The 15,592-nt window shown below is 42.5% G+C and overlaps 1 protein-coding gene across 5 annotated transcripts in view; it reads right to left on the reverse strand.

Moving 5' to 3' along the window:
- hivep1 (HIVEP zinc finger 1) overlaps window positions 1-12,043 on the reverse strand; it is a 182,944-nt gene extending 170,901 nt beyond the window's left edge. For 3 of the 5 annotated variants that reach the window (XR_011349797.1, XM_069913389.1, XM_069913384.1), the window contains exons 1-2: window positions 11,680-11,766; window positions 6,463-6,586 (exon numbers count right to left, since the gene is read on the reverse strand). Coding sequence is in view for 4 of the 5 variants with exons in the window: in XM_069913389.1 (XP_069769490.1) it covers window positions 6,463-6,514 (52 nt within the window). In the remaining variant the exon portion in view is untranslated. Of the gene's footprint in view, window positions 1-6,462; window positions 6,587-11,458; window positions 11,554-11,679; window positions 11,767-11,916 lie in introns of those variants that run through there. The other 2 variants (XM_069913386.1, XM_069913385.1) reach the window with 2 other exon arrangements.
- Window positions 12,044-15,592: the final 3,549 nt, after the last annotated feature.

Consider the following 15,592-nt stretch of genomic DNA (forward strand, 5'->3'; position numbering starts at 1 on the left):
ATCGAAAGCAATTTGCTTTGAGCTGTGCTATATTTTGTTAATTACACCTGACTTCAATATACCTAGCCCAGAAAGGAACCAATTGTGGATCATTATATTGTCAAAGACCTGTTAGAAATGCAGTGTTGACATTAAGTAATCAAACTCAGCCACGATAGCCAAAATATATAAATATGCCAAGCTCCTTTAGGCTCACAGACAAGCATCTCTTCCCCAGTTCACTTATACAATCATAGCCCAAGGAAGAAGAGCAAGATCAATTAGGTCATTAAGGTAAAAAGCATGATTTCACCATCAGAAACTATCCCCAAGGCTTATAACTAGAATCAGCTTTCAGTAAGCATGATCCTTCCTGTAACTGCATCATTGGACTGCTGTAAATGACCTTGTGGTTTCTCTGACACATCATGAGCTTTGCTTTAAAAAGGTTTGCTGCTCTTGGAAATTAAAATTCCATAATTTTACTGAATGAAATTGTAATTTAGCTGTGGAAGTGTTTACATGAGGAATTATTGGGATTTATTTTCTTTGGGAAACTGAATATGCATTTATTATATTTACTCTTGCAATATCATGCACCAGAATTATAAATTTCAAATGATCACTACTTAATACAGTACATAATACCTAAAACCTATGAATTGACAAGAACATATATAGCTACTTCTCCTCCAAATCATATATTATCCCATCTTGGAAAGACATAACTGAACTTTACTGTAACTAGATAAAATTCATGAAGCTCCCTCTCTTGGAAATTAGAGCACAGTGGGATCATACTATATGTCTCCAGTGGTTCAAAACAGTTCTCCATTTGAAGAGATGGGTAATAAATAATGGCTTTGATGGTCACAGTCAGATCTCAGAAATAAAGTTTAAAAGATTCAGAGAGGTCCTGTTGGTTAATGAATTTAAAAGATTTGATTACTGTACTAATTATTACTATGCATTTTTTACTGGTAGATTTAGATAGTCACATTTTTGGTAACCAATAAATTAATGGCGATTTAGCTAATGATACATCTTTGCTGTTTTGATTTGTGTCAAAATTACAAAGATGAAGAATGGGTTTATTCTAAAAGCTATCAACATCAGCTTTTTTCTATTGTAAATTAAAATTCTCAAGGCCTACTAATAGTGCAGGCCATTCACACCAGTGCAAGATCAACCCTGACAGATCAACTATAATTGGAGGATATCATTCTGATCATCGGGGGATCAGAGGTGGAGAGGTTGAGCAAATTTAGGTTCTTGGGAGTCATTATCTTGGATGATCTTTCCTGGACCCAACACACCAATGGCATTGTGAAGAAAGCAAATTAGCACCTCTCCTGCCTCAGGAGTTTGCAGAGGTTTGGTATGACACTGAAACACCTGTCAAATTTCTACAGATGTGTGGTAGAAAGTGTGCTGACCGGCTGCATCATGGACTGGTATGGGACACCAATACTCCCAAGCGTAAAGCCCTCCAAAAGGTAGTGGACACACCTAGGACATCACAGGCAAACTCCTTCCTACTATCAAGAACATGTACAGAGAACGCTGCCGTTGGAGAGCAGCAACAATCATCAAGGATCCACACCACCCCGTACATGGTCTGTTCTCATTGCTACCATCAGCAAAGAGGTATAGGTGCCACAAGACTCATGCCACCAGGTTCAGGAACAGCTGCTACCCCTCCACCATCAGACTCCTCAACAACAAACTCAATCAGGGACTCATTTAAGGACTCTTACTTTTACAATTCATTTTTTTCTCCTCTCTGTATTGCACAGTTATTTACACTTGTTTACATGTGTACAGTTTTTTTTGCACTACCAATAAGTGGTCATTCTGCCTGGCTGCAGGAAAAAAAAAATCTCAGGGTTGTAAGTGATGTCAAATATGTACTCTGACGATAAATCTGAACTCTGCTTTGGTACAGATTAAAAGAATCCCAACCTTGCTTGGTCAATGACTGTGGAATCCATCACTTTTGGACCTTTGTTATGTAGTTTCCCTAGAGTGCGGTCATGCCGAGTACCCCTGATTGTTTTTGGTGCTCTCAATAGTACGCCCATCCAATCCCAATCCTGGGATCAATCAGCACCCCAGACTCCATAGTTCTCAATTCTTGATTACATGCTTGACATACAACTTTTGATATAATACATACTACAAATGACCACTGATCCCCATCTCTGACTGACCTTCAGATGCCACCTCAAACTGGCCAACTATTACGACTCACCCTCAAACACCAATCAAGATGAAAATATTATCTCATAGCAATCACTCAGAATACCATTCTTCCCAACATCATACCCAATCCCAAGTGCAACCACACCTCAGATCCCTATTATGACTGACCATTACCCAGAATTTCAAACCAAGCATGACATGTTAGAGCTAGCGAAGAAAAAACCTTTGTGTTGACAGAATGCACAAGCTCTGCTTGATTGCAAATGTCATTCCAGGCCTTAAGTCAAATAGAATTTTGCTGCTGATGTTGTCAAATGAACAGACTCAGGTGTCATTCACCACAATGCCTTTATGAGCCTTTTTAAACCCCATAAAACATCATCATTGTTCAAGTTTATTATCATTTGATTGTATACAACCAGACCAAACGTTTCTCCAGATCACAGTGCACACACAATACACAGCACATAATAATCATATAGGTACATAAAAATACAATACAAAATATATACGATGAAATATTTTGCAACAATTTTCCTGCTTCATTTATAATAGACCCAATGCAGGATACCGTTCATCAATCTCACAACATGCGGGAAGAAGTTATCTCCTTGTCAGTCAGGCCTGATTTTGATGCTCCTCTCCCTCCTTCCTGATGGTGGTGTATCTGTGTGCTGGATGGAAAGGGTCCTCAATAATTTTTTTAGCAACGCTCTCAGTCAATGTTGACGATAGAGGATCTTCTTGGCCATTTTGATGATCCTCTGTATTGATTTCCAGTCCGATACTTTGTAGTTACCATACCCCACAAGGATGCGGCCACACAGAACACTCTCAATTGTGCCCCTGTGAAATGTTGTCAAGATGGGGGCCAATAGCCTTGCCCCTTTCAACCTCCTTAGTAAGTGTAGGCGCTGCTTCGTCTTCCTGACCAGGATAGATCATCCTTCGTATGAACACTAAGGAATTTGTGCTATCCATTATGGAACCATTGAGATGCAGTGGAGAATGGTCAACCTTCCTCCTCATGGTCCACAATCGCCTCCTTTGTCTTGTCAACGTTGCGACTCTGGTTGTTGTTCTTGCATCATCTTTGGCTTAACTGTAAACACGGTAGACCTTCCACCAACTTTATTATGCAACCTCCTGTGTCTCAGCTTGATCCAGCTAAACCAATCTCTGACCATATTGTACACCTAACCACAAAATCATTAATTTCAACCTTCACAATAAAAGCCTCAGCATTGCCTAAGTAGATCTGTTGCTAAAACTCACACCCCTTCCTTTATCAACTGCCAACTTAATCATTGTGCTCAATTATCATATCCTTGAAACTCTAAACCAGCTCCAGTCTTCCCTTTGGTGTTGCACTGCATCTTGTTTTTCCTGACCAAGCTCTCAGTCCATCAATGCCTTCAATTTAAAGATCTGTGTGCACGATTAATTCCTTCAGGCCAGTATTGCTTTCTGTATCCTCAACGTGAACATCTTCCCTCTGAAGAGTTCTTACCTGGATCACAGGGTTTCCCATCAAGAGCATCATTCCTGAAGTCCTCTCTGGCATGAATTCTCTCCGAAATTCAAGAGAGGTTAGTAAAAAAAAAAAAACCCGGGATGGAAAAGGAGTCCTGTCGAGAGTCCTCTTTCTCTCTTCCACCTTCATCTATGAGAAAATTATCATACTTTCCATATCATCATCTCAACACTTTAACTTGATCAATTCCAGGGAATTGGTTAAGTAAGCAAGGATGTCTAGGAGTTACTGCAGAGCTCTTGAACATGAAGCCCTACAGCTCCAGGCTTAGATTCCCCATTCACTTTAACAGCTATGAAGAACCCTAATATCACAAAAATGCACAGGAGGGCCATCTGAAAATGAGTCAGCAAACATTGTACTTGACCATCAGGCAACATTCAACTAGATTTTGCAGCCTGGGACTTTTGTTTTTGAAGTGATAGATCAAAGCACAAGGTCAGATTAGAGATGTTGGACTTGTCAATAATGCTATACACATGTTGAAAATTGGACATCAAACATACAAGAAGTCCCTGGGATAGACAATTGTTCTGTCCTTGAGAACTATCTGTAAGCTGACTTCTCTGCAAGTCTGAAACATCAGTTTTCTATGGCTTTCCACATAATATTGCTCACCGTATACAGTGGCCTCCATAGCATTTGAGACAAAGACAATTTTTTTCCTTTATTTCATCCTGTGCTCCTCAGTTTTAAAGTTGTAATCAAACAATTCACATGTGATTAAAGTGCACATTCCAGATTTTATTAAAAGTTATTTGTATACATTTTGGTTTGACCATGTAGAAATTATAGCACTTTAATTATACATAGTCCCCTCATTTCAGGATAACATAATGTTTGGGGCATTTGACTTCACAGGTGTTTGTGATTACTCATGTATGTTTCATTGCTTCATTGCTGCAGGTATAAGAGAGCTAGGCTTGCTTCTAAGCTTTTGACCACCTTTGGAGATGGTAGTTGCCATTTTTTAACATGAGGACCTGAGTTGAGCCAATGAAAGTCAAAGAAGCCGTTATAAGGCTGAAAAACAAGAATAGTACAAGACACCACCTAAACCTTAGAATTACCAAAAACTGTTTGGAACATTATCAAGAAGAAAGAGAGCACTGGTGAGCTCGGTGATCACAAAGGGACTGGTCGGCCAAGGAAGACTCCTCTGCTAATGACAGAAGAATTCTCACCATAATGAAGAAAAATCTCTGACCAATCAGAACCACTCTTCAGGAAGCAGGTGTGAATGTGTCAATGACGACTGTCCACAGAAGACTTCAGGAACAGAAACACAGAGGCTACACTGCAAGATGCAAACCACTAGTTAGCCACAGAAACAGAGTGGTCAGATTACAGTTTGCCCAAAAGTATTTAAAAGAACCTGTAGAATTCTGGATAAAGGTCTTGTGGACAGATGAGACCAAAATTAACCTGTATCAGAGTGATGGCAAGAATGAAGTGTGGAGGCGTAAAGGAACTGACCAAGATCCCAAACTACCACCTCATCTATGAAACTTGGTTATAGGGGTGTTATAGCCTGGGAATATATAGCTGCCACAGGTACTGATGCACTGATGCACTTATCTCATTGATGATGTATCTGCTAATGGCAGTAGCAAAATGAATTCTGAGGTGTATAAAAACATCTTATCTGCTCAAGTACAAGCTAATCCCTCCAAACTCATTGGACGTCATTTCGTCCTACAGCAACACAATGATCCCAAACTGTCAAAACAAAAGGAGTTTTTCAAAGCTAAAAAGTAGAAAATTCTTGAATGGAGTCAGTCACCCATTCCAATTGAGCATGCCTTCCATATGCCAAAGAGAAAACTTAAGGGGACAAACACCCCCCCCCCTCCCGAAACAAGCAAAAGCTAAAGATGGCTGCAGTAGAGGCCTGTCATGAACATCTACAGAGAAGATAATCTATACTTGGTAATGTCTATAAATTACAGACTTCAATCAATCATTGCATGCAAGGGATATGCAACGAAGTACTAAATATGACTATTTTAATATACATACATGTATACATGTCCCAAATATTATAGTGTCTTGAAATGAAGGGGCTATGTATAAAAAATGATGTAATTTCAACATGGTCAAATGTATATAAATAACCTTGAATAAAATCTGGAATGTGCACTTTAATTATATGCATATTGTTTGATTACAAATTTAAAACTGTGAAGCACAGGGGAAAATAAAGGGAAAAAGTGTCTTTGTCCCAAATATTATGGAGGACACTGTACTTAAATTAAAATTAAATTTAAATATACAGCACGGTAACGGGCCCTTTCGGCCCACGACCTCATGACGCACAATTACACCCAGTTAACGTACACACCCAGTATGTTTTGAATGGTGGGAGGAAACCAGAGGCCCTGGGTAAAACCCACACAGACACTTGGAGAACGTACAAATTCCTTACAGAGAGTGTGGGATTCTAACCCAATTTCCGATCACAGGCGTTGTAACAGCACTGCGCTAACCATGCTGCCCTGAACTTGCTACAGTTCTTTCATTTTACTGAATAGTCACCTTAAAACTACCTATATTTAAAAGGGAATATATTTGTGTGTCCACTCATTAAGGAATACCATAACACTTTTTTTTATTTATTATTACTAGATTGAAAAATATGCAAATTCTCCCATACATTTTAAAGTAAGGTCATATTTCTATATGTCAGAACATCTGTAATCCAGGGAGCTTCTATATGTAAAACCCTTTAAAATCTCAGAAGTTCTCACCTCTCAGGGGTTTGGGATTAACCTGTTTCCGACGTGGCATGTTCAGCCTCATCCAAGAGAAGGCCAAAAAGAGACAGAGATGGCGGAGAGTCCGCCAGGCACTGACCAAACACCATCAAAACAACTGGAAGGTAAAGAAAATTACAAAATATTACACAAAATTGAACAAAATCAAAACACTGCAGTTCATGAAATTTTAAAATTACAAAGAACATATCAGAAATAGTCACATTCGCCAACATTTGTAGAGGCAAAAACGCCCTTCTGGAAATTAGTCCTATTTTCTTCCACAAAGATTCACATTTCCAGTCTTCTGATCATACAAAAATTGAGCATTTCCTTAAATAGTGAAAATGGAGCTTAAATTTGTCTTTTAAAAAAGTTGGGAAAGAGAATTTCCTCCACCATTATCATGGAGTCATTCAAAAAAAATTTAAGAGACAGGAAAACAAAGGCTTGTGATGTGTTCAATAATAAAATTAATCAAATCTCAGCAATTCCTGCACACTTTGATGTTAAATCTTGTCCCAAACAACTCTATTCGGCAATATTAATGCCATATTGTTTCTTATGCACCCAATTATGTACTGAAAAAGATCTGTTTCAATAGAACGTCTACATTCAGTAATTAAATTAGGATTATTCTTTTCTGGACAAAGTAAATTCAACAGTGATTCAGAAGTCAATTGTTGAAAGTGATGCAATCTGGAATTCTTAGTGCAAGACACAAAACATTTTGTTCAATACCAGTGAACACATGATCAATTTTTCCAAGACAAATTGTTAATGCACTTGTATCTGACTATTTTCCCAATGAAGAGTAGAAAGTTCAGATTAAAATGATGTGACTGAAATAAAAGTTGGACTTCTGAATTTCAACTTGGACTCCAGGCCTTACAGAAGATTAGGATCAAATAATAAGGAATCAGAAATACATGACAAAAATGAAGAACATGTTTCAGATGTGGCACATCTGCTGGAAAACAGCACCAAAAGGAATCAATATGACTCTGGTGACTGGGTAACTTATCAAGGCATTGGCACATCCTATTATCTTTGAACAGCATCCTGGGGTCCAGAGCCACAGGTGTAACAAGCCTACATTCCACCAAACTCATTGCCACTATGTGTGTAGGTGATTAGTGTTGGTTGGCATGGACATGACAGGCTTTAAGGACTGTTTCTCTGCTGTCTGCCTGAGCTGAAGGAGATATATTTTATTAAGTTGACAGAAAAATTATTTATCCCCTTATCAAGGGGAAATAGTCATTCTTCTCTTATCATCTTACAAGTTTTATATACCCATGCTAAGATTTATTGTGACTCTGAGAAGAAACTATAACAATAATACACTCCTTAGTTTCACTGGTGAATTTTGGCTCCATTGTGCTTAATGTGCTTGATAACTGTTGCCTCACCACATCTTTTCTCAACCATTCTATCACCAATCTCAAGCTCTCTTCTCATGCATTTCAAAGATTGGCCTGATATAAAGATTAGCCTGATATAAAGATTAGCCATCCAATGAGAAAGAAAGATGCATTCATAATCACACACTTCACACCAGAACCTCCCAAAGACCTTAATCGCTGATGAAACACTGAGAAAAACATGGCAGTTTTCTTGAACATGGCAAATAAATCACAAAAATTTGTAGACATTGTGGTTGAATTAAAAACACAAAATGCTGGAGAAACTCAGCTGGTCAGACAACACCCTTTATATAGCAAAGAAAATGCATAACAGACATTTCAGGCTAGAGCCCTTCATTAAGGTATGGAAGAATGTCGGCAGGCGTCCGAACAAAAGGATGGGGGAGGGAGGGGGGGGGTCAAAGGCAGGAGATGATAGGTGGAGAAGGGAGAGAGGGAACAGCAGTGATGGCGGTGGTGAGGAGGGAAAGATTGAAAAGGGTGAGCAGATAAAAAGGGCAAGCAGGTTAGCAGAAAACAAAGAAGTCAATGTTAATCTGATCTGGCTAGAGAATGCCCAGATGGAAAATAAGGTGTTGTTCCTCCAATCTGCAAGTGTTCGGGGAGGGATAGTCTTGCACTTTGCTGTCACTAAGAGTGATGTAACCAGATAATCACTTTTAATGATCCCAAGGCCAGGACATCAGAGATGACATTTTTTTCCAAAACAACGCTACAGGATCTTTCACATACACCTGAAAGACGAGATGGGGGTTTGCTTTAATATTTCATTAGAAGGCCTGCAAACCCTTGCTTTGTTGCACTTCCTTCATAACATACAGGAGCATCAGCTTAGATTTTTCAGCTTAAGTCTTAGGAATGGCATGTGAACTCACAACCTCCTGACAGTTACTTGAGAAAAAGAAATGTTATTTGCTAACAGAACTAAAGAGTCTTCATTATAGAATCAAAAATCCTAAGAGTACCAACTGGAGATCAAAATAAAGAGGTCAGAAAGGAATAGTGCCAACATTTGTCAATATTGTCAACTAACTCATGAGCTGGTGAATCAGGCATTTCCCTTCTCACATAATAAGCCTCTTGTGACAAGAATGAGCAGTTTCAAAACACAGATTGGTGAAGCAGAGGAAAGTGAAAGTGGAGTTAACAGTGTGGTTAAGACAAATTGAGGGAGGATACAACCAATATTGAAGACAATGTAGAGAGAATAAACCACTAAATAAGAAGTAGACATGAGGGGAAATGCAGAAAACGAAGAAATGGTGAGGGGGAGATAATGGAGACGCATCTCAAACTGAGAAATAAGGGAAAAGGGTGTCAACTACACAGAGGTGGGGGTGTATGGAACAGGGAAAGTAGTTGTCCCTCAGCTGAAGGGCAATTATAGATGAATAATAAATGCTATCAATGTCAGCATCCTGTGAATTAATACTTTTTTTAATAAAGTTGATGGGATGCAGATAAGAGGTAGGTCATGCAAAAGGGGAGTGACATAGGGGAAGGAAGACAAGATTGGAGAGGAAGAGAGATAACACAGGAATGAGAAAAGATCAAGGAGAAAAGGGCTTCACTGCAAAGGAAGACCACAGTGGGTGTGTAGATCAGATCACAGAAGTGGAGGATTAGTGCAGGAAACAGAGATGACACTATAGGGAATGGAGGCGAGAATCACATGAAGAGGATAAGATCACTCAGGAAGAAGAGATCACAGTTGAAGGGAGAGAGAGCATAGGAGGGGGAAAGAAAATCATGTGTTCAATGGAGGACATCATCAAGGAGGGAAAGATGCAATGTGACATGGAGGGTGGGATCAGACTGAAAGCAGAAGGAAACTAGAAAGAAAGTTGGATGAAGGCAAAATAAAGAAAGGCATAAGCAATTACATAATTAAAGAGCAGGAGGACAATCACATGATGGAAATGGAGGAATCATGAAGGAAGAGATTGCACAGGAGGAGGGAAGGGGAAGATCATATGGTCATGATCATGATAATAACTTGGATTTGGACTTGGGCAGCAGGGAGGGAAAAGCAAGCAAATGAGAGGAGAGAAGAGTTAAGATAGATCACACTGGCACATCAGAAACCTCCTACAATGCAAAGCACATGCAGTGTTTGGAGTTTTAGTGAGGAAGATCAGGAAACATCAAGAGGACATGATAGGAGAGGATGAATGATCTTATTGAATATGGAGGGAGGTTATCACATGGAGAACAGGAATTCACAGCAAAGAAGTTCACTGATGAGAAAAAGAGAAAGGGTCTGAGGTGGAAAAGAGAAATCTCAAGGAAAGCCAGGAAACTAACAAAAGGGGGATGCAGCAAAAAAAGAGGAGAGAAGTGAAATGATAGAGGGAAAGATAGCCATACACATGGGGGGAGATCACACAAGGTGAGACATATCAGTGCAATGGGAGCTGGACTAGGCCAAAGAGAAATCAAAAGCAAAAGAACTATTCAGGATGTTAGCACATAACAGGGGATAAGGGTTTATAGATTGAAGAGCAAGGGTAAGGAGATCACAGAGAGAAGGATAGGGATTATAGGCAGGGTAGAGCTCAGGGGAAAAATTCAGGAAGGACAAGCAACAAAATGCATGTGGTGGGGAAGGCAGAGGCGTCATGGAGTGGCAGATTACACATTGGGGAGAATGAGGCAAATCACAAAGTGGGGAGGAATGAAAAAGGAAGGGATCAGAGGGAGGGTATAGAAGTTCAGGGTAGGTGTGTGGAACCCAGGTTTGAGGACAGAACATGGCGGAGGAGAGACACAGGGTGGGTGAAGTTGGGAAAGCACTAGGTGGAGAAGAGAGAGATGAGAGGAGAGGGGATCAAAGGATTGGTAGAGGGGAATAAGGGGAGAGAGAAGTGTGGGAGGGAAAAATCAGGGGATCACAGGGGTGCTAGGGATAAGGAAATCATGGGGAGGAACAAGGTCACCAAGAGGAGGGCCGAAGGATCACAGGGAGAGTGGGGATCACAGGGAAGGAAGAGGGGCATCATGGGGAAGAAAGAGTACAGAGTTCAGTCAGAGGGAGCACGGGGATTAGTCAGGGGGGGGTTGGATAGATCGCCAGGGAGGAGAGGAATGGGAAATCACATGGGGGGGTGGGGGGAGGTCATAGGGTGAGAGAAGAGAGGTGGATCACAAGGGAGAGAAGATCACAGGTTCAGCAATCAGAGAAAAGCAAAAAAACATAGGAGGGAGTCACAGGGTTGGTGGGCGAGACGGGGGGAGGGGCGCGCACGGGGGGGGGGTCGCACACCGGGGGGGGGGGAAATCGGCGGGGAGGAGAAGGGCGCACAGTGAGGGTAGGAGGGAGCAAGGGGAAGGGGCGAGTATAGGGAGGTGGGATTACAAAGGAGAGTTGCCCATCGCACAGCAGGATAGGGGAGATCCTCCCCTCTCTCTCACTCCCCCCCGCTTCCCGGAAGGGAAATCACAGACGGTGGAGGGGCGGCCAGCGGTTGCGGTGGGTGAGGGGGATTCGTCCTCCGTGTATGGTCACGGCAGGCAGCGGGGTCCACAGGCCTTAATGCCTTTGCCCGTCCGCCCGGGTCGCTCACCTCCTCTTGTCTCCGAGCCGCAGCAGCTGCCAGGCTGCCCCATGACGTCAGCGGAGCTCCCGCCACGCCCCCCGCGCCGGCCGCGAGGGCTGACGCAGGGGGGGCCGCGAGAGCGGCGGCCAGCGCGCAGCCGCAGTGCCCGTCAGGAAGGCAGCTGAGGCGACGGGCGTGACGTCAGCAGCGGCTGAGTCCCCCCCGCAGGAGGGCCCGCGCTCACTTACCTCGGAGTGACGGATCTCCCGGAGGTTCCTTGCTGGCAGGTCACGTCGTGTCCTTTGCGCACACGGGCTTTCCCATCGCGGCCTCCCCCTCCCCCTCCCCCTCCCCACCCCCGCAACCAGCCGCCTCCACCGTGGCCAAACCTCTGGCCGTCCGACTAAGTCCCGGGCATTACGCCGCACCCCCGACCCCAACCCCAAATGGGCGGCCTGGGAAACCCGGGCCAGACTCTCCCTCACTAGCCACAGTTCCCCGGCTCCCGCATCGCTACGAAGAGGGTGGAGCGATCTTCTGCCCACCGAAGGCCAGCGGCCAAGAAAGGGGGTGGGCTGGTGCTGGTCGCCCCTTCGATCCGGAAGCAATCATGCGTCGGCCGTGACCTTCCGCAGCGAGCGTACGGTCAACCCGGACACTTGAATGGGGCCAAGCCTCTGCTCAGGGTCCCTGCCCCAGCACAATGATCCTCCCTGTGAAACTATTCTGCACTCATTTCGAGAGAAATTTCCAGCACTGAGCTGGAGGACAACCCATTTTCTTTTTGCACAGAGAGACGTGCATTTTTTGTTATTTTTGGGTGGGGCCAGAGAGGTGGTTCCCTTCAGATTGTTTACAGTTTAAAAATGTTGGGGAATTTTCCAAACACGTCAGCTTCCGATGAATAGGAAACCGATCCAAATTTATCGACTGATTCTTAAACTTCCTGATGGGCGTATTAACTTTTAAGAGCATTGTAGGAATATACTCCTACCCCTACCCCCTTCAACACGGTAAATCGCAGTTGATAACTTCCGTATAAAATCTTTATCGAATCCGAGCTTAATGTTATTGGGAAAGCTCAACTAAAGCAACAAATATACGGATTACTCGAAGAAGTCGTGCAAATTACACAGTGATTTCTCTGAATAGTGTATTATGGTCATTTTTTGAGGGGGAAAAATATGCAGAACAAGTAGTCCAAAAAAAAATCAGATATTGATAGGCACACTCATTAGATCCAACAGTATTCAAGAGGAGATAAGTACTTTCTTTGTAGAATCAAACAATTATCACTTGGGTCAACGATCCTTAATCAGATCTGGAAAAACAAAAATGTCAAGAGTATGTGCATGACATCACATACAATCCTGAGATTCGTTTTCCTACAGGCCAGGCAGAATTTCTACTTAGCAGTAGTGCAAAAGACTGTACTCAAGTAAAGATACATGTACAGAAAAAGAAATGTAACCAAACTGCAATACAGCAAAAAGTAAATATTTAGTAATAGATAACGTGTAAAGTAAGAAACTTTAAATGAATCTTTGAGTTTGTTGTTGAGTCAGATGGTGGAGGGATAGCAATTGTTCGTGAACCTGGTGGTACGAGTCTTGTGGCACCTATATCTCTTTCCTGGTGGTATCAGTAAGAACAGAGCATGTGCTAGGGGTGGATCATTTATGATTGCTGCTGCTCTCTGATGGCTGCTTCCATGGAGATTTTCTCAGGTTCATGATGGAGTGAAAAGAAAGAATTATCAAATGTTAATTTACATAAAGAATAACAGAAAAGAGAAAAATAAACTAAAACAGCAAAGTATTGTCAGGTCTTTGTGAGAAAAAATAAAGTACAGGTAATTACCTAAAATTATTAAATTCATCTTTGAGTGCCAATAGTTGTAACATGCTCATATTGGAACCTGTGCCGAACATTGACCATCTATCGCCTTCCATGGATGCTGCCTAATCCAATGAGTACCTCCAGCATTTTATGTGCTGCCTCACACTTACATTGGGTATGGTTGGAACAATGTAGCAGACTATAAACAGTAGGGTCAAAGAGAAGGGCTTTTTACACAGAAATCCCGCAATTATTGCAAGAAAGAAGACCCGTCATTAAGCTGGCTTTGGTCAATTACATAGAACCAAACAAAGCTGGCATAATGCTGGGTCAGTATGTCATTTTACACAGCAAGCCAGCATTCCAGGAGCAAAAGAGGCTGGACTTATAACAGAATAGTGTGAGGATCTAGTGTCACATATAACATACTGTATTTGACAGCATGTTAGACCCACATTTTTTCCCCCAAAAAATGGCTCAAAAATATTCCCCTGGTCTTGTATGCGAATTTGAAATTAGGGTGATAATGGTGAGTGGCGCCAACAGTGATTATCGTTGCTGCGAGGCTCACTAGCATCACCGCTATCCATCGTTGGGGGCTGGTGGTGGGCTGCCTGGAGACTTGCCTGGCAGCCCGCTGTCAGTCCCCACACTGGTCATTGTGTTGAGAAAGTGTCAGGTTTGAGAGAGACAAGTCTGGACACAAGGGTTTACAATCAAACATTACTTATATTAACACACAACAATTAATAGAAGAGTGTGGGAAATTTCGTAATGGGAATAAAACACTTGTGTACAATTTATAAAAGAGCATGGGAAAATCTACTGCAAGTATAGATCTACAGCAGTGGATTTCAAACTTTTCTTTCCACACATACCACCTTAAATAACCCTATGCTACAAGTGCTCTGTAATTAGTAAGGGATTACTTAAGGTGATACGTGTGTGGGTGAAAAAAAAGGTTGAGAATCACTGCTCGAGACCAATTGTTACTGAAACCCACTGCTGGGTTGGGGTGACTTGAGCATACACAGTTTTACATAATGCCCTTTCTTCCCACAGTTGGAGCAGACTGTCCTTCGCCAGGCAGCATTTCCTCAGATGTTTGCTCAGGCTGGAGAAGTAGCGCTTCGAGTGCTCATGGAGTACAGTGGCCGTGGTCTGGTTGCTGGCAGGATGTGACAATTGCTGTGTTAGGTGCTCGTGGAGCACAGCGGCCGTGTTTGGATTGCTGGTGGTGCGTGGCAATTATGGCATGTCCCAAGATGGCAGTGCCCAGGGCAACCACGTTGTCAGCCAAGTAGGCTTATATATTCAGGAGAGCCTGCCAGTTTGACCACCCTCAGCAAATTGAGCTCACCTTTCTCCATCAGTCTCTGACAGATATAGTTGGACCTGATGCCTGCAACATACACATCTCTAATAAGGATCTCTGTGTTCTCTGCAGTCCCAAGCCTGTCCAAGAGTTCATAGGGCCCGGAGATACTCAGCACTCAATTCTTCAGGTCGCTGTTTTTGGGTGGCCAGGAGGTGTCCTGCTTAAACCTCATTTAGCTTCTTCAGGTACTGGGCCTTCAGAATATGTATTGCTTCCAGGTATGATGCAGTGCCCCTGATCATTGAATATACCAGGGGCCCGTCCCGGAGTTTAGTACCTGCAGCTTGTCGTTCTCTGATTGGATAATGGCAGATGATGCCTGCAGGAATACTTCAAACCAACGCAGCCAGAGTTTAAAGTTGGTGGAGGCTTCAGGTGATTGAGGGTCAATTTCCAACCTCTCCGGATTCAAGATCTGCTCCATTGTCAAAATTTATTGTGAATAAAATTAATGCACCATCAATAACTTGAAAAGACAGGAAGTTATCTCAAACTAATAGGCTTTTATTCTCAATAGAATGGAGGCATGTCCATGCTGGTGGACTATCCTGAACTGGGAAAGGAGGAGGGTGTAGAACAGTCATCTTTATTCAGGAATCTGTGGGAGGAGCCACAGGTACAGTCAGCCAATGAGTGTGCTCAGACAATTAAATATACAAACAATGGTTTACCACACTGTACACATAACGAGTCAATTAGGAAAATTAAAACAATGGTTTTCAAACTTTTTTTCCACTCACATACCACCTTAAGTAATCCCTTACTAATTACCACTATCTATCGCTGGAACGGTGGTGGGCTGTCAACGGGGTGGGGGGAGTGGGGTGGTGGGCTTCAGAGTGTTTAAACTGAGGATAAACCCACAGACCAGCTTGCTCACACCACAAGGTAACTAGATATACCTGAGGACAGCTGAGAGTGGCGTGGTGGGATCAGTGTGGCGG

This window comes from Narcine bancroftii, chromosome 1, assembly GCF_036971445.1.
Source record: "Narcine bancroftii isolate sNarBan1 chromosome 1, sNarBan1.hap1, whole genome shotgun sequence".
In the NCBI taxonomy this organism is placed as follows: domain Eukaryota; kingdom Metazoa; phylum Chordata; class Chondrichthyes; order Torpediniformes; family Narcinidae; genus Narcine; species Narcine bancroftii.